General features: G+C 43.4%; 2 protein-coding genes across 21 annotated transcripts in view; one reads left to right on the top strand and one right to left on the bottom strand.

Annotated features, from left to right (window-relative positions):
• Positions 1 to 4,782, top strand: part of LOC310706186 (parapinopsin-like) — a 49,892-nt gene extending 45,110 nt beyond the window's left edge. Inside the window, exon 5 of the mRNA XM_083501583.1 lies at positions 34 to 4,782. Within this exon, the coding sequence (XP_083357709.1) occupies positions 34 to 273 (240 nt within the window). The 3' untranslated portion in view covers positions 274 to 4,782. The remainder of the gene's footprint in view (positions 1 to 33) is intronic.
• ST6GAL2 (ST6 beta-galactoside alpha-2,6-sialyltransferase 2) overlaps positions 1 to 20,052 on the bottom strand; it is an 81,887-nt gene that overhangs the window by 15,482 nt on the left and 46,353 nt on the right. For 19 of the 20 annotated variants that reach the window (XM_083501496.1, XM_083501491.1, XM_083501492.1 and 16 more), the window contains 3 exons: positions 13,479 to 13,576; positions 11,841 to 11,942; positions 8,512 to 8,686 (listed from right to left, as the gene is read on the bottom strand). In XM_083501496.1, the coding sequence (XP_083357622.1) occupies positions 8,512 to 8,686; positions 11,841 to 11,942; positions 13,479 to 13,576 (375 nt within the window). Of the gene's footprint in view, positions 1 to 6,672; positions 7,196 to 7,592; positions 8,687 to 11,840; positions 11,943 to 13,478; positions 13,577 to 20,052 lie in introns of those variants that run through there. The other variant, XR_014525727.1, reaches the window with a different exon arrangement.

Below are 20,052 nucleotides of genomic sequence, written 5' to 3'. Positions count from 1 at the left end.
ACTGGTTGGGGTTTTTTTTGTTTTGTTTTCCAGTTCTACAAATGCTTTCTGATGCTTTTCCACTGCCAACCTGCTTCAGCGGCTGACGGAGAAACCACCTGCCAGTCAAAGGTCACAGTCATCCAACTGAACCAGAAAGCAGGTGGTGGAACCACTAGGCAAGCACTTCCCCAAATGGACGAGAAAATGGACCGCCTTCTGAGCCCAGAGTCAAGCCCAGAGCCTGTTTCAGACAGCCCGCCACAGATGTCCAAGGAAAATTCATTCTTGTGAACGAGTGCAAGCTGTTGCCTAATCCATCTATATCATATATGTTACAGTTTTATTGCCAGCTTGCTTTGTTTTCCCCTAAGGAATCCGCTGTGCATTAAGCAGGAACAAAACGTGTTGCTATTAACTGTTTCTAACTCTGAATCAAGTAGGAATTATGTGATTATAGCACACAAAAAAAGAAAGAAAAAGAGACTGGTGCTCTAGATATGCAAGGGAATAATGTATTATTGCTGCTTGAAGTTAACGGTAGATGCCTCAATGCCCATTCTGTTGAGGTTAGCTCCCTCCACCTCAGCTTCACAAAAATCTCATTCTAGATCTTTGTAACCTGATAAGCACTGACCGCTAGAATAGTTTTAAAATGTGTACTAAGTCACAGTATTAACTGGTTTTTTTAAAGAGTAGTAAATATGCGCTAGCTCACACATCTGCTGGTTCATACTGAGGCTGGTAATAAGCTTTAAATATTCTGATTCACTTTCACAACACAAAATGTAGATCTCCCTTCTCAAGCAAGCACAGTGATTTAGTTATCAGTCAGATTTGGAGGGGCAGGGTTATAAAGAATATCATCATTGTTATTAAATGATGATGGGACAACAACTTCATTTTAGCCAATATATGCGCACCAAGAGATAGGTCAAGTCAGTTGAGCATGACACTCTTAATCACAGAGTTGTGGGTTCGAGCCCCATGTTGGACAAGAGATTCCTGCATAGGGTCGGACTAGACGATCCCCAAAGTCCCGTCGAAATCTACATGTGAAGAGGCCACATGTAACTTACATATTTATGGTTTTAACTTTTGAAAAAACATATTGCCCCCAGGTTAGAAATCTACAGCTGTAACAGGAAACTTCATTTTAATTACTGTTTGAGTTATCCCTACCCAGTATGTGCTTGCTACTGCTTTTGTAAAGCACACTCCCATGCCTAAGATATCAACACAGACAACACTATCCTCAACCCTTGCTCACCATTAGGTACCTGATGTGGATCTGTTCCCCACTTTCCCCTGCCTAATAGTATTTCCCTGCCCTATGTATTTCTTAAAGGGGAAATAATGAAGGCACAAATGCAGACAATTCCAACAAGAAAGAAAAGTGGGAGGTGTCTAAAGAAACAGGTGCAGCTGCATAAGGAGCTTACAGATGATTTAAGGAGGGCATGTATTAAGAAATGAAAGAAAGTAAAATCATGAAGGAAGAGTATAGACATGTAGCCAACAGTTGCAGGGGGAATGTCCAAGGTGGGGCAAAGCTCAGAAAGAAGTTCAGGCTTGGGGAAAAAGTTAAAAATAATCATAAAGATTTCTTCGGCTGTGTTCGAAGCAAGAGGAGGAACATGCAAGTACAGTGGTACCTCTGGTTAAGAACTTAATTTGTTCCGGAGTTCCATTCTTAACCTGAAACTGTTCTTAACCTGAGGTACCACTTTAGGTAATGGGGCCTCCCACTGCCGCACGATTTCTGTTCTCATCCTGAAGCAAAATTCTTAACCCGAGGTACTACTTCTGGGTTAGCGGAGTCTGTAACCTGAAGCGTTTGTAACCCGAGGTGCCACTGTAGTAGGTTCTCTCTAGTGTCCAACCTGGCAATAGCAGAACAAAAGACGCAAGAAGGAAGCTGCAGCCCCAAATAGGAAAAGAGGTTGTAAGGGAACACCTAGTTACTTTAAATGAATTAAAATCTCCAGGGCCCATTGAGCTACACCCAAGGAGCTTGTGAATGTAATCTCAGAGCCTTCGTCTATAATCTTTGAGAATTCTTTGAGAACAGGTGAGGTCCCTGCAGACCGGAGGAGGACAAATGTAGTCCCCATCTTCAAAAAGGGCAAAAGAAGAAGCTTCAATAAACTACTGAGTGTTCAGTTGGGCATGTTTTATAGAATCATAAAACTGTAGAGTTGGAAATGACCACAAAGCTAATCTAGTCCAACCCCTTGCAATGCAGAAATCTTTTGCCCAATGTGGGGCTTATACCTGTGACCCTGAGATTTAAGAGTTTCATGGTCTACTGAACTACCCCAGCGGTTTAGCCTGGAAAAGAGGAGACTGAGAGGAGATTATGATAACCATCTTCAAATATCTTTGGGCTGTCACATGGAAGACAGAGTGAGCTTGTTTTCTCATGCTTAGGAAAAGAAGGACCCGAAGTTCAAGTTACAAGAAAGGAGATTCTGACTCAACACCAGGAAAAACTTTCTAACTGCAAGAATTGTTCAACAGTGGAATGGACTCCCTTGAAAGCTGGTGAACTCTCCTTCCATTGTAGACTCTCATACATAGCAATGACAATCCATGCACCATGACACAGAATTATCTTCTACATCAATGTAGGATTTGTCAGCCAAAAACAGTGCAATGTTCAACTACCTATGTCACAAGCTCTTATCGCACAGCTATGTATTTAGGAATTTTAAACAATGGTTTGAAATTAGCTCAATAGCAGAAGATCAAACTCTTGGGATTTGGGGGTTTGTGTTGAAGTTCTTTTATCAGAATTAAATAAATGTTTAAGTTCGTTGTATGAATAGTAAATATAAATGGATATTAACGATTCTAAAAAAAAAGGAAGAAATTTAATTTGTCCTTGGCAATTTTAATCACTCAAGAGCTTTTCAACTTCCAGCATGTATCTTTGTGCAATGCAATTACACTATGTAATTAGCAAGATAATTAAAAAGTCATTTCCAGAAGATTGGAAGTACACAAGAATGTAATTTCATTTACCTTATTGTACCAACTGTTTAGTATGAAAGAAATAATATATTTTGAAAACTGATTGGGATTCAGCTCAGCTTCTAGTTTAGCAAAAACTCGATTTTGAGAACATTTTGAATGCTGCATATTCCAGAAACTAAGCACTAACAATTCCTGCAACTTTCATTCAAAACTATGTAGTAGCCATAACACTTCAAGATACATATGTACAAATGATCACAGCAATATCTGCAAAACCGTAAGTGTTCTGATTCCCACGTGGCAAAACTGACCAGAGAAGTTCCACAACGTGGAATCCTTTCACATTCTCTTCATTGGAGGAAAACTAATCTTTATGCACACCCACTGACATGAATCACAGCTGCTTTTTCCATTGAAATTAAAAAACAACAACCCTGTAGACCTACATCTGTAAACGTTGGCAATATAATCACAAAAATTACCAATCGTTTCAAAATATCTACTGGTTCCCAGTCCAAGACTGGCATGTTTTATTTATAAGTTAAAAAAAGAAGTAAAAATAAGACCACACTAATTTGCCATTTTGCAGCAGATCTTTTGTGCAAAAATGAGGTTCTAAACATGCTATCACAGACTTGTAGAGTTGAAATGGGCCCCGAGGGTAGTCTAGTTCAGTACAGTCCCCTGCAATGCAGGAATCCCAACTAAATCATCAATGACAGATGGCCATCCAACCTCTGCTTTAAAACTTCCAAGGAAGAAGAGTGCACTACTTCTTGTAGTCTGTTCCACTGTTGAACAGCTCCTACTGTTGGCAAGTTCTTCCTGAGGTTTAGTTGTAACCTTGTAACTTGGATCCATTTGTTCCAGTAGTTTACACCTGGGTTTTCTTTCCCCCCTTGTTTTGAAGATGGGGACAACATTTGCCTGCCTCCAGTCTTCAGGGACCTCACCTGTTCTCCAAGAATTCTCAGAGATTATAGAAAGAGGCTCTGAGCTTACATTAGCAAGCGCCTTCAGCACCCTTGGGTGCAGCTCATCAAGCCCTGAAGATTCGAATTCATTTAAAGTGGCTAGGTGTTCCCTAACCACCTCTTTTGCTATGTTAGGCTGCAGCTCCCTCCTTGAATTGTTCTGTTATCACCAGGTTGGGCACTGCTTTCCTTTTGGGTGAAGACAGAGGCAAAGTAGGTGTTGAGCAATTCTGCCTTCTCCCTGTCACCCAATAGCATTACTCTGTCTTCTCCATACTGCCCCCTTATCTGAGCCAGGGGTTCTTCATGCACACAGTGAAACATCCTTGGAGCACATAGCTCATTCCCTAATTCCTAGAAGAGAAAGTAGCCCCGAAAGTTTTCACATCTTGATATTTTCTAAGCTTATTTGAGAGGAGCGTTTTTGTGGGTGCGTATGTGTGTGTGCACGCACACACACTAATAAAAGTTTGTTAGCATCATCTGTATCTTGGTTCCCACCACTGATTCAAACACTATTCCATCTAAGTCTATTATGTGCACAAACGTTTACATTATGCCACCTGACTACAGCTATGTTTTAGGCATGGCTTGTGATTCTCAAGCCTACACCTGCTTCTGGTGCTTAAATCTATTTTCATATCTATGTGGGGTTTTCTCTCTTGTGTGTGTACACACAGCAGTCTTACATAGCTATTTCATAATAGTAGTGCTTGTTCCATCATGTCAGTTCTTGCACAAACAGGGAGCAGATATAGTGCTACCAAGAAGCTCTGTTGTATTTCTGTTATGTCATGTTACCTCTGGAACCCTTTAACAGGAATTCAATAAAATATTTTGTGGTTAGTTCACACATATTTTGCTTTCCTAAAGCCAAATTGCTTCCCAATCCTTCTTAGTCGTAACACTTCTAGCAGGTGTTGGGGCAAGCATTATGTTAATTTCTGAGCACTGAGATTGGGTCTGATAAGCTACTAGCAGGTTATAAATCAAGCAGAGATGTTAATATGTCAGGTGTGGTGGAAATGCCTGCCTGGCAGATGTTTGTGCAGATGTGAGAAGGATCCTGAGTGGCCTTTGGAGAAATGTCATTGCAGTACAGATGCAGATTCTCCTATTTTCAAACTGAGTTCATCTTTACTTTAAAATGCATGCTGCAGTGATAACTTATGGCAAAGCTAGAAAACTGAAAGAGTGAAAGCATTGAAACATTCGTTAGTTAGAGGACTACCAACAGATGGATTGACTAGCAGAAGAAGAAGAAGAAGAAGAAGGAGAAGAGTTTGGATTTGATATCCCGCCTTTCACTCCCTTTAAGGAGTCTCAAAGTGGCTAACATTCTCCTTTCCCTTCCTCCCCCACAACAAACACTCTGCGAGGTGAGTGGGGCTGAGAGACTTCAGAGAAGTGTGACTGGCCCAAGGTCACCCAGCAGCTGCATGTGGAGGAGCGGAGACGCGAACCCAGTTACCCAGATAACGAGACTACCGCTCTTAACCACTACACCACACTGGCTCTCACTAGCACACAATCAAGTGACATGAAAGCCAGCTCTCACATGTATGTTCACCACTTACTTGATCGTAATATCAAGTCAATGTGAGGGTATTTGTGGGATAATGAATTGCACATATAAAGTAGCTTTCTTTACCAATTAGCCGTCACAGAGAGAACATCTCTCTCTCTCTCTCTCTCTCGTATCGGCTGCCAAAACCAATACTTCTAAAAGTTATGAGAGATCAAAAGGTGAACATGCAAACAGAATTTAGTCCTAAATTCCAAACAGAGGAAAAAGCAGCTGCCAAAGCTTATTTTGAGTTTGCACTTCCATTAGCAACCATTTAGCATAAGGCTCAAACACAGATGGGATGGGAAGGATGGGAAAACATCGACCTATTTCAAACGCATTTCACACACACACAAAAACCACTTTGTTTTTGTAAACTACCTTAAAAGCTTTGTGCTACAGGGTAGCATACAAATGCCAGAAATAAAAATACAATAAGATGTACACTTGAGCAAATCTGGACCAATGACCATGGGAGTAAAATGGAGAAGGGAACAGGGTATGGACTGTGTTGCTGCAAAATGAGTCGTCCTCATCAGTGCTTAAAAAAAATTAGATGGGGAAGCGTAAGCGTTTTGGAGTGTTTCACACAGTAAGACTTTGCGAATGAGCTCCGTGTCTTTATGAGAGTGCCTCTGTGCAGTATGTAACTTGGGCATCTGGTGATACATTAGTCCTCCTCTGGCTCTACACACTTCACACACTCTGGGCGTGTGGACAAACAAGTAAAGAGTACACAGAGGCATATGGTTCTTCATTCCTACTTGTCACCTCCTAGCCATCTGAAAAGCTGCTCCTCAAAACCTACCCCTGTTTTATAATAAGAGATGTGGCCAGCTCCCACAATCCCAATGCTTCCGGCATTGGCAGCTATGACCTGCTTTCACTTTTCCAGGATGTGGGTATTAGCATTTCTGGTCCTGACTAGAGATAAGCACAGTGTCCATTTAGCGTCACATGCCTTGCAATTCAAACTGAGTTTTGCTATCTAGACTACGGATGTGAATGAGCCTGAGCTATCCAGTGAATTAGGACATGGGCTGAACTTTTATTTTTATTTCATCCACAAGAAACAATGAGCCTTTTAGCTCATTTGAAAATAGGTCAGTTTTAACATCCGTGTGTGTGTGTGTGTGTGTGTGTGTGTGTTATTGAAAATAAAGGTCTGTCGCATTATGACAAGTCCTCATTTATTTCATTCATTTATGACGAAATTTGCCACCAAGAATATTCGTTCATAAATGTAAGGTTTTAGTATTGCAAATAACCCAGCAGGATCTTCTCTAATTTACATCCCTTGGCATTCACAACATCAGTTATTCCAGTCCGCCAGCATTAGCTTGAGTCAGCAATCTTCTGTGAGATTTGGTGATGTATAGTCACACTGAAAAATTCATCCCTGAAACATTTATGCTGACTGATAGCATCAGATGCTGATGCATGACTCTGCCCTCGACACTCATTTCTCAAATAAACAGTTATACAATTTCCACTTTCAAGTGCATTACATGGTTATCTGGTTATTGATGTGGTGTATGTTTCATATTCAGTGGTGACACAAGCATCAAATGTTTGCTTTCAGTTTTTACCTTTATTTTTCGTTAAGTGTGATTCCTGCGTCTATCTCCCTTTTATACTCAACTCTCCATCCAGCTAGGGATCTGCATCAGGGGCAGATACAACTGTTGTACAGTGGTGCCTCGCAAGACGAAAAGAATCCGTTCCGCGAGTCTCTTCGTCTTGCGAAGCAAGCCCATTAGCGGCCTAGCGGATTAGCGCTATTAGCGGCTTAGCGGATCAGCTGATAAGCGGCTTAGCGGATCAGCTGATTAGCAGCTTAGCGGATCAGCTGTTAAGCGGCTTAGTGGATAAGCTGATAAGCGGCTTAGCGGCTTAGGATCAGCTGATAAGCGGCTTAGCGGCTTGGGAAAAAGAGGGGGGGGGGAAACCCCGCAGGAACTCGCAAGACATTTTCATCTTGCGAAGCAAGTCCATAGGAAATTCATTTTGCGAAGCACCTCCAAAATGGAAAACCCTTTCGTCTAGCGGGTTTTCCGTCTTGCGAGGCATTCGTCTTGCGGGGCACCACTGTACACTCGCTTCTCCTATCCGAAACAGCTGCTGCAGTTAAGATATTCCAAATATTACCACTCAACTGTGTCGGATGAGGCACTGGGGGAACAGCTAGGTTTAGTTCCTCTGCGCTTAACAGCGTTATCTGATTGGAGCTACTTGTGCACTGCTCTACCATGTAGATTTGGATCAGGGCCAGAGAGTTGTAGAAAGAATCTGCAGTTCAGAGCCAAGAGCTAGGAAAAGCAGGTGTGTAAAAGCCATTATGTGTTCTTATCATAGGTTTGCTTTTTGTTCCTCTGAATATGGCTTGTATATTCAAAGTGTCCTGTTGGGCTTTTGTTGCACCTATCACTGTGGTGTCCCTGATGTCGGATGAGGTCACAAGTCACCATTTCACCTTGCTGTGCCAACACATTCCATTCATACCCCCAATTAAACGCAACTGAACCCAAGCAAGTCCTAGCCATACATGCACGATTTAGGATAATGCACAGTTCCTTCTGATCAGTGTTTGACATTCTGAACACACGATACATTTTCAAGGCATTGGTACAGTACAGGTCATAAAATGAAGACTGTTTTGTAACTCCAGCTCCACAAAGAACCTGCTGCTGGAATATTGGTTATAGTAGTAGACTTTGACCTGGTTAATGCATTCTGTGTCTACTGCTTATATAAATTTTGGAGTATACTTTAGTAATAAATGGTTTTAGACAAAGCTTTGTTTCTCCCAAGTCCTGCAGCTACACAATCCTGGAAAGTTCATAAGACATGTGCATTTAATAGTATATATGGTACTTATTTGTTAAACAGCATGCCTTCTTCCATCCATCTCCAAATTAAATTTCATTACCACCACAGTCAAGCGGCACATGCTAAACTTCAGCATATACTCTACAGACGCAGCTAATGAAGAAATCTGCCAATAAACACACCTACCAATGAAACCTGAAGAAGGAGGGTTGGGTTGTATCTTTTCCTTGGTGTTCTCCTGAATGATATCCCAGAGCTGCCATATAAATTTGGGGTGGAGAATGTAAAATGGCTGTTTAGGATTCCTCCTGCGATGCAGTGCATAGGGAGTAAACAAGTTGTAGTCTGGCTGCTTAAACCACTGGTGGGAGAAAACAAAAAAACAAACAAAAAACCAGACATTTTCTAGGTAGTGCTAAACACATACCAACCTGCATCTAAAGCATCACATTTGTCAGCTCCCTGTGGATATAAAAACACACCTTCAAGGCATAGAAGAAAGTGGATATGGATTTCTGCAGCTCTTACTAGCATGTGTTAGGGAGCCCTGATGTCGCAGACAGTTTAGATAGAGCAGCAGAACTGATACAGTTTTCAATGCCTGCTAATCAATCCCAACAAATATCTGGGTGTGCTCTACAATTGACTTTTAGATGACAAAGAACTGGGCTTTGCCACTAACGTAGGTGCAGCCAATCTGCATTCCTCCAGATGTTGCTGAACTCTGATTCCCATCAGCCCTTGTTAGCATATCCAGGAGCTGGGAATGATGGGAGTTGCAGTTCAAGAACACCCACAAGGCCCTAAGTTATCAGCCTCTTCTCTGGGAAGAATTTGAGCTCAGCAGACAAAACTCCAAATCTTATGTGAAGCTTTCCCATGGTAAACAAGCTGGGAGAACCATCAGGCAGCTCTCGGAATGAGAACGTTCTGCTATATGGTGAAACCTAGCCAATGTGTGTCCCTGCTATGCGACGGCAGGTAAAAGGGAGTTAACTCTCTAGGGTGGTTTTACACCAGTTGTGGGCAGGACTGTACCATGCTTAGTCCATGCGCTGGGTACAGGTCTTTCTGCTGGATGTCACAAGAGCTATGCTGGGCACATTGGATTGTGCAAATTAATTGAAACAAAGCATGTTTTCTATCTTACTCGTAATCCTGTACTCAAAACAAACATGAAAAGTCAGTTGATCATTATGGTGTCAGAAGCCTGCAGCCAACAGAAGGAATGGTGTGCTTGCCACAATATATTGAGGTTCTACGAAAGAGAGTTATTCCAGAGCTGGAAAAGAGGTATCCTGATGGTACTGGGATATTGCAGGAGGACATAGCCCCGTGTCACATATCGAAAGTGGTGAAGAAATTCATGCCAGAACTGCAAATACAGGTACATGATTGGCCAAGGAATTCCCTGGATGTAAATCCCATTGAGAATTTGTGGGCCATATGCAAACGTCGCCTCCGTGCTGCAGACTGTATGACTATGGAGAAGCTCATTCAGGCGCTGATTCAAGTGTGGATCCGAAAATCAGGGATCCGAAAATCCACAGTGACTGTTCGAAACTAGTAGACTCCATGTCAAACCGTGTTCAAATGCTGCTTAAAAATAACAGAGGTCATATTGGTTACTATGTGAGTTTTGTACTAAAAACTACACTGTTTGTTTCAATTAATTTGCACAAGGGTGTAGTAGGCTTGCAGGCAGTGGGACGATATGTACAGGAATTGTGCTGCAGCATTTTACTCCCAGCTAGGACAGGACCCCCCCCTTTTTGCTTTCCATAAATCTATGTGCAGGCCCCACACCCCACCTGCTCAAGAAGGAAAACAAAAGCCCAAGTGCAACACAGTTACTCCGGATTTCCTTGCATGTTTACAACTCCTGCAAGTTGTTTGCATTATTTAAACTCCTGCAAACTTAAATTTTCATAAGGTATGCCGGTGGCAGCACTTGAGCTACAGAAATGAATTTTGGCAGAGAGAAGAGAAGGAAAATAATCACAGGTGGCCAGGCACTTAGATCAGGATGACTGAGTTAACAAGCACCAGGTGATGTGGGGACAGGGAGGTGGGAGGACTTGAAGGTGCTACAAGGAAGGAAGGTTGTGCAAGGCCATAGTAACAGGAAAAACCTGCAGACACTGGTCACGTAGCTCAAGTGGTAGATCATCTGTTTTGCATGCCAAAGGCCACCAACACCTCCAGTTAGGCCAAGGAATGTCTCCTGCCTGAAACTGGACAGATGCTACCGGTCAGTGCAGGATCTGCTGAGCTAGATAGACCAATGATCTGACTCGGTATAATAATAATGATTTTATTAATTATATCCTGCTCATCTGGCTGGGTTTCCCTAGCCACCCTGGGCAGCTATAAGACGGTGCAGTAAGACGGTTCCCTCTAGTGTCAAGAGATGACATACAGTGGTGCCCCGCAAGACGAATGCCTCGCAAGACGAAAAACTCGCTAGACGAAAGGGTTTTGTGGTTTTTGAGCTGCTTCGCAAGACGAATTTCCCTATGGGCTTGCTTCGCAAGACGAAAACGTCTTGCAAGTTTGTTTCCTTTTTCTTAACACCGTTAATACAGTTGCGACTTGACTTCGAGGAGCAACTCATAGAACGCAGTGTGGTAGCCTTTTTTGAGGTTTTTGGTGATTTTTGAAGCTTTTCCAAAACTTTTCCGACACCGTGCTTCGCAGGACGAAAAATTCACTAGACGAAAAAACTCGCGGAACGAATTAATTTCGGCTTGCGAGGCACCACTGTATTCATAATAAAGCTGGCAAATTTTTTAATTCCACAATAAATTTTAAACACACACACTCTCTCTGTGTGGGTGTGGGTGTGTGTGTTACTCTCTGCTCCCCTAGAAACAGCAGAAATTATAGCAATACATTCTGCTGCTCCCATTTATAATATCAACTGGCATATTATATCCAAAAAGCTGTGGAGAAGAATAAAACGGGCAGCAGGAGAGTTAGATGGAAATGGTGAGAGAGGGATTGACAGGCAGGGAGCGTCTGTTGTGAAGAGACAGTTAAGGGAGCCGATTAAAAAGGAGCAGGAATTATCTGCTAGTCAAGATTGCAGGTGGAAAAAGAAGGCAGATAGGTTGAGCCCGTTTATTAGGTTATTTCCCATTCTTTACTGCTTGTTCCATAGTTAAGCTCCTAAAACGACAACACAAGCTCGTTCAAATACTTAATGTGCTCTGATTAGGGTGGATTTCATGGAAACGTATCTCTCATCTAGACATGGGGTAGGAATTTGGTTTGCTTCAGTTCGGAAGCAAAACCATTTTTAGATTTATTGTGCTGGCCCAAGTCAGTGAGAGCAGCGCTAAACAGTAGCACAGAAGTCCCTCCTCTGTAGTACTTCCTAGTTTTAGGCTTCCTGCGATGGGAAATCTGTGACCTGGGAACACTCTCACAGTTTGAAAAAGGGCATTGTTGAACCTAGTTGCTTTTAAATGAGGAGGTTGCAGCGGGTGCTGAACTCATCCTGGCTGCTGACTTACCACAGTCAGATCTGCAGAATAGGGCGCAGGATCCCAAGCGACTAGGGTAACATCTTTATATAAGGGGTTGTCAGTGAACTGGTGCTTAGGATTGGTAAGAATCTGCAAAATACAAAACACACACAAACAGACGTATTTTAAACATTTCCAAATGATTATGAAACATCCTCATAAGATCAAGTGATGGCATTACCTCTCAACATACTACCCCCCCTTAAAAAAAACCCTCAGCCTTTTTTGAGGGAGGGGGAGTTTGGGGTATAACTTGGGGAAAGTTCTGATGACTGGACAGAGGAGCCTAGAGGGCCACAATCAGCCCTGGGTCTAAAATTCTCCATCCCTGCAGTGTAGGGTTGCCATATTTTGAAGAGCAAAAAAAGAGGATGCGACGACGGCACTCATTTTAAATACCCCTACGATATGTAGGCTATCGAAGCTGAGATATATTGCTGGGGGGGGGGCAGGAGAAGAGGAAAGCAATTTCAGTCCAGGTGGTTTTTGTTAAATTTGCCCAAATGTCTCTGGCTATACTTTCGTGATGACATAGAGTGGTAGGCATGGAACATGTGTTCTGCTGTGCACATCATGCACCCACCCCACGTAAAAGAATTATTGGATTGACTGACTGTGAGACACAGGTTGTTATTATCCTCAATTCAAAGATAAGGAAACGAAAAATCAAAATACAGTACTTGTCCTTACAAATAAACCTTCATTTTGAAAAGTAAACATACAATGTGTCCACCACAAGAGGGCACTGCATATCTATCTATAACACACACACACACACTGCTACCTCAGTTTTCGAGCATCTCGGAAGCTGAACATTTCGGTTTTTGAACGCTGAAAAACCGGAAGTAATTGCCTCGGAAGTCGAACGGCGTCCGCTGAGGTTTTTTTCAATTTTCTCCATTGACTTTGCAGTAAGCCCTTTGCACCTCGCTTGTCGAACGTTTCGGAAGTCGAACAGTTTTCCGGAACAGATTACGTTCGACAACCGAGGTACCACTGTATATACATGTATATAGATGGACAAGGAGGGTGTGTGTGTTTCCTTCAGTATAGTCATGCAACTTTGTCAAACACTGCATCTATATTGTTTCCACCTCCCACGCCTTGCTTATTTGTTGTTGTTTTGCGCTATCAACCACCTCAGTTGAATATGTTATCACCATAACTGTGCAACATTACTGCAGTTCTTTTGTAGATTGTAGACTGTTTCAGCTTATATTAATGTTGCATTTTTAGGTAGCTGTGACCTGCCCTGGGATGGGCGAGTAAGAAGCCTAATAAATAAATACTGTTTCGTATAAAACCACAAATCCAAACACACCAGCAGCCACCTGAATAAAAAGCTTGTGGGCCACTGGTACCCCATGGACCACAGTTTGGGAACCCCCTGGAGGCAGGGGAGAGGGACAGAAGATATAGGAGCTACAGCACCTAATCCATCACCTCTCTCCTCCCCTTGGTATGTAATCTTTAGGAAGCACTGCTGGACACGTTAACAGTTCCCAGCAATGATGAAAGCTGTTATTTAAAATCAAAGCAGAATTCCCCAGGATTTCTGGTTCAGTTCTAGGAGGAGTTGCGACATACGGGAAACAATACAAGTATGCAGATGTTCAAGTGCCTTACTTGGGAATTAATGATGCGCATGGTTGTTTTATTTCCGACATCTTTTTCATATCCGTTTGTTGGAGCAGAGTTGAATCGCAAGACGGCATCATGGGAGTCTATAAAGTCAGGGGAAAGGACATTCAGGTGAGTAACCGACAAGAGTCATCGTGTAGTACAATCATTTGCATGTTTACTTAGAAGTAAGCATCGACCCCTTCCTGCTGGGCTCCAAGAACCACTGTAGTCATCACACTTGAAGGGAGCAAGTGAGGGAATAAAATGAGTAGCATCAGTGACAAGAAACCCAGGCTCTTCGCAAGCAAGCTGTGAGCAACTTCTGCTGAGAAGTGATTTCCTGTGTGGTATCTTGGCACTTGGACAAGGAATGAATGTGTGAAGAACGCAGTAGATGAAGGAGTCAAAATATGCTTGGTTGTTTTTTGTTGTTTTTTTTGAGAGAGAGGTTTGCTGTTATTTACACTGGGATGAAATCCCCTCTCCCCTAAGCCACTTTCCATAAAATATTCTCATGAAAACTGAGGGGTAGGGGCAAGTTTCTGCTGCTTTTGTGGTGGTGATTTTTTAAAAGAATGGATTTGAAAATTTAAGTGCAGTGCTGGCCACAACAAGCAGGTTGGCACAGCACAAGAAGCCTACAGCAAGGATTTCTCTAATTTTTTTCTGGAGAATCCTGAGCCTGTACAGAAGGCAGAGGATTTTCATCTTTGGACTCAGTTCCAAACTGATGCAGAGGTCTGGTTCCCTCTCTGATAATTACAATGAAAAATGTTTGGTGGATGAAAAATGAAGCTCTTTTACGCCCCCAATTGCTCTTGCAGGGTTCGTTTATGCCTGCAGTAGTTGTAGGAGCAGTCCAATTTTTACTGGGGTTCTGTTTTACCCTAGATTTGCTGTTTTCCAAATGTTCATTCCAATCTTGCTGGACGCCCAGGGGTTGTTTCATCTCCCCACACTTTTTGTGTGTTTTGTTTGACCCTGTTGGAAAGATCCTTAGACACACCACTCTGGATTGGGAGCTATGGGGAAACGCTGTGGTGTTCTGGAATCAAATTAGATGGGAGTTAAAATAAGGAAGGGGTCTAGAAATCAGTATGTTTGAAATCGCTTTATTACTGATTGCTTAATTAGTACTTGCTTTGTCAATCACTCCACATTCTTTTTTCTTATTTGAATTGCCTGGTACTTTCTTCTATTTTGAATTGCTGTGTTTTGCAAATTGCTTTGAGCACATCAATTGCTTCCCATTCATTACATATCAATAAAGTGTTTAATTTCTTTCATTCACAGTCTGAGTCTGTGGTCCTTCTCACTGGCTATGCTTCTCCCTTGCCCACCTACTGAGTTGCAGAAGTGCAAGCTGGAACCCTAGATGAAGAGCAGCTTCTGGCTGCATTCATTGGTGCTGATTTCTTAAGAGATTTTTTTTTTTTTTTACAAGTGCAATCTCTGGGTGGAATTCTATGTAAGTCCCACTGAAACAAAATGGACCTAGTGCTGACTAGACATGCAAAGTCTTGCACTCTAAATAATTGTATCTGAAGATTAGCGATGAATGCAAACAGAATATTGCTCTGCTACAACAATGGGGGGGGGGAACTCTTGACTGCAGCCCATTTTAGACAAGCTCACCTGCCCTACACCTGATGTCAGGTGTGGGCCAGGTAAAAGAGGTTTTGGCAGACACTGACCATCAAGTTTATGGTTGGGTCTTCAAAAGCCCTGTGCATAGTGATTCACAAGACCCAACCATCAGCTGATTGCTGTCATTTTGCAGGCTGTGACTTTGCCTGCTGTTTGATTTCAAACCTCGTGGGCAAAAACATGTCACCTAATGTTACTGCAACATCATGTGATTGGTGGGAGATAACAATGTATTCTATTGGTCAGGCCCAGTTCCTCGCCCCTCGTCTACTGTGACACATAACAGTGCCATGCTTGCAAGGACAATAAATGGTAATATCTACTTCCAATTTGGTCTCCAGCAGCGTTCGATATTCGCCAGGTGCATTTTGCACCTGGCTACCGGCCACTTGTGCGGGTGGCGCTGTGGGTTAAACCACAGAGCCTAGGACTTGCCGATCAGAAGGTCGGCGGTTCGAATCCCCACAACGGGGTGAGCTCCCGTTGCTTAGTCCCTGCTCCTGCCCACCTAGCAGTTCGAAAGCACACCAAACTGCAAGTAGATAAATAGGTACTGCTCTGGCGGGAAGGTAAACGGCGTTTCCGTGCGCTGCTCTGGTTCGCCAGAAGCTGCTTAGTCATGCTGGCCACATGACCCGGAAGCTGTATGCTGGCTCCCTCGGCCAATAAAGTGAGATGAGTGCCGCAACCCCAGAGTCGGTCACAACTGGACCTAATGGTCAGGGGTCCCTTTACCTTTACCGGCCACTTGCAACCAAGTGAAGATGCCTAGGTGCCACGATGGCACCTGACGTCTCCACCATCTGGAAGTGCATGCTTGGGGATCCGTGGATCTTGCCTGTTTTCACACACTAGCAACACATCCTGTAGAATTCTATCTGATCAGAACGAATTTCAGGAACCAAAAAGTTATATTGAAAAATACGACTTTTCAGCCGTCTGGTCCTAAAATGGCAACTAGGCATTCTGTTTAGGCGGCTGTAATCCTGGTTTAAGGAGCCATTTGGTACATAGCTTATATATCTGAATTTCTAATGCTGGTCACTTTTCTTCCTTTAGCACATTTGCAATTTGATAACTTCTACTTTAGAAGCAATGTTGTTAGAAAATTCTAAGCTCTGAATAACCACAACAAATCCAAAGTTTCCTGCAGACCAAGTGCTAGCAGATGTTACATCTACAGTTTAAAAACCCCACAACCCTGTATAAAATGGCATTACTCTTAACTTTAGTATTACATTCCGTTTCAGATTTATGATACGGACATTTGAGAAACAGTCCTGGAAAACCACCTCAGGTTACAAGAACACCATGTCCTAGAATTGTATCGTAAAAAACCCCACGATGCTATTCTGCTTAAAACAGCTCACTATAAAAGCATCTGGACTCTCAGAAAAGGTATTCAAGTCTGCTGCATATATCCCTTTTTGTAAAAACCACACTTTCAATGCTCAGAAGTAAAACCTAAATATCACATTTCTAGCACAAAAACAGAAGGGGGCGCCCAAAGTCTACTGGTACAAGACTTGTCATGTCTTGGTTTGCTCTGCCCTGCTAGTTAACCAGGCTGTGTTCCTTTGAAGACCTCAAGGACCCATCATCAGTTGACCCCTGCCCACTTTCAGCCCCAGTGGCGTAGCGTGGGTTGTCAGCACCCGGGGCAAGGCAAGTAATTTGCGCCCCCTAACCCGTGGATTTGCGCCCCCTAACCCCCAGATGTTGCGCCCGGCCCTCCCTGCACCCCCCACGCTACACCACTGTTCCGCCCATATTTTTTTTTAAAAAAAATACTGCTTCAGGTTACAATCCTTGGCTCCCGGACCTATGATCACGCTTCCTGAGAGTGTCGCACTGCAGAACAGTCACTATCAACCAGAGAAGGAAGTATTAAAGCAGGACTTAATTCTTACCAAGGGCCATTGTCTGACTTTTCTCTTCTTTCCACTGATGAGAGTCTGGCCACTACTACAGGCATAGTTTGCATTCTGTTTTTTTGACCTCCAAGTGCAGGGTGGGGGAATCCATTTTCAGATTTTTGGTTTTTTTATAATGACATTCAGGTTTCTAGGTAGTGTGAAAATACAGAGGTACCTCCGGTTGTGGACAGGATCCGTTCCGGAGCTCCGGTCAGATCCCGAGGTTTTCGCAACCAGAGGTGCCTGTTCTGCGCATGCGCATGGCGTAGTAGAGCGCTTCTGCGCATGCGGCGAAACCCGGAAAAATACTTCTGGGTTTGCCGCAATCGTATCCCAAAGGATACATAACCAGAGGTGCTTGTAAGTAGAGGTACCACTGCACTCCCAATAATTTCAGATCATCCTGGTGTTTCCCACTGCCAGCAGTCTAGATGCCCTAGATACTCTGGGGGTTTACACCTACGACCCTTCCTGCACAATGCACAACAACTTCATAGTTAACTGACAGGCTTCAGTCAAAGGTGAGGCACTTTTGCAGCCTGAGGGCCCCATTTCCTTCTGGAAAATCTTCCAAGGGCCAGATAACGGGTGGGTGGAGCCAAAGGTGAAAGTGGGTGGAGCAACAAATGCAAATGCTAACTTTGTACAGTAAGGTAAAGGTAAAGGGACCCCTGATCATTAGGTCCAGTCGTGACCGACTCTGGGGTTGCAGAGCTCATCTCACTTTATTGGCCGAGGGAGCCGGCGTACAGCTTCCGGGTCATGTGGCCAGCATGACTAAGCCGCTTCTGGCGAACCAGAGCAGCGCACAGAAACGCCATTTACCTTCCCGCCAGAGCGGTACCTATTTATCTACTTGCACTTTGACGTGCTTTCGAACTGCTAGGTTGGCAGGAGCAGGGACCGAGCAACGGGAGCTCACCCCGTCACGGGGATTCGAACCGCCGACCTTCTGATCGGCAAGTGCTGTGTTCTGTGGTTTAACCCACACATACTCTGTACAGTAGGCTAGCTCAGATCCCCCTCTGCGTTCTCCATTTAGACCAGCAGGAGGCTTTATCAGAGTTCAATGCCGGGGAAAGAACACCCTCAGGTGTGAAGCAGAGTGTCTTATTTCAGACTGAGTGAAACAGACGATTCAATAAATAAGTACATAAGAAGAATTAAAGGAAGCTTGTGTGCAGATGGGACGAGAAGAGCTGGTCTCCCCCCACCCCACCCCTTTCTGCTGCTCTCTATCCCCAATGGCTTGGGAAGGGGAAAGAGGTGGCAGTGACAGCAGCTCACTCCCCAAAGTAGGAAGTCCTCAGGGATCATCACCAGGGTCAGGAAAGGAAGGGAAAGAGTGGCAAGTCTATGAAAGAAACAGAAGAGTGGCAAGAGGGAGCTGGGGTGGAAGAAACAGGTGCTGTGTGCCTTGTGATTCCCGCAGAGGAATTACAGTCAAACACTATAACCCGAGACTGCTGAGGTGAATGTGCAAGAAAAATGTGCTTTGAGCTCTTGAAATATACCACGTAAATGCTACATCGCATTATTATTATTATATTACTACTACTACTGCGATCATCAACAACCTGGAGGCACATAAATGAAGCAATAAGAGAGGGTACTGAGTGACACATTAAGTCTCTGGAATTTTTAAAATGCATCTTGACGTGGGGGGGGGGGGGAGGTTGACAATAACCACAGATATTTCTTTTGTCGAAAGAACAAAAGCCGAGGCTCTTCTAGAACAGAACAAGAAAGCAGAACAAAAGTCAGGCTGCCATGAGGTGAACATGACAGCACGCATTCTCATAATGCCTTATAAATTGTTGGCAGAGTCATGACGGCTTCACATTTACACCCGTTTAGCTTATGGCAAATGCGGCAGGGCAGTTGTTGTGGAGTATCTCACTGCAATAGGCTCTCCCTCCCTCCAGAATCCCCCTAGCAACAGATCCAGGCTCCTACATGAAGAGAAGGGAAGTCCATTGTTAATATACGCATCTGTGTTAAGAGAACGGGGCTGGGGCAGAATGTCTCTGATCCGTGGGATTCTGTGAAATAGGAGCAGTAAGACACAAGAACGAGCCCAGGATAAACACTTTGTATCACGCTCTTTTATTCTGGGTTAAATCAATCAATCAAGGCTAGGCATCACCCTGGGGCGCCATACCTCTCAATCATTAGCATGGCTACGTATGACTCACTGTTCCACATGCAAGCTTGCAATGAAAAGTGGGAAGGGGGAATCTGTCATTTACTCTGGTTGTGCATGCAAATAAGCGTTTAAAATGTAACAAGGTTGCCTCCAGATTGTCAATATTTTGCAGGAGGGATTCAGCTGGAAAATTAAATTTGTGCAATTAAAGTGCTCCGGCACTCCAAAAAACAACAACACCTTTTTTTAAACAAACAAACAAACAAACAAACAAACAAACAAACAACAACAACAACAGTAAACTGGCTTTTTGCTGTTGGGAACGCGATGGGGAGAATTATTAAAAAGAGTGGAATAAATGACCAATTAATGGGAATACTCATAACCTCTTTGCATGCAAATCAGAATAAATTATCAAGAAAGAGCAGGCGTTGCTTAACCTTTGAAAAAGCTTTGTGCAAGCAAATGATGAATACTTGACAAGAAGGTCACCTAGAGGAACATTATTTTCTTAGTAAGCAAAACTAGGTCAACTAGGGAGAGGGAGAGGTGACCTGGAAGTACTGTGTGTGGGCAACTGGAGAGTTCCACAACTACAATGCACGGGCACACTGAGTGACCCCTAAAACTGGGTATATGGGAGACAAAAATGTTACTTCTTGTGGCGTCAAAAGGTCACTGATTCGGAGGCATCTTGGCCTTTTCGCAAGGTAAAGGTCAACATGCCTTCCAAAAACCCTTAAAACAAACAAACAAAACAGCTTCTTCAATACTGAACTCGCAGTTTGGTAGAAAGCGGAAGACGGACAACGGCACTTTAAAACACAAACTAGAAAAAGGAAATATTTTGCTTCGTTATCTGTGAGGA

This window comes from Podarcis liolepis (assembly GCF_965112155.1).
Source record: "Podarcis liolepis genome assembly, chromosome: 4".
NCBI lineage: Eukaryota > Metazoa > Chordata > Lepidosauria > Squamata > Lacertidae > Podarcis > Podarcis liolepis.
This window is presented reverse-complemented; position numbering and strand designations above follow the sequence as displayed.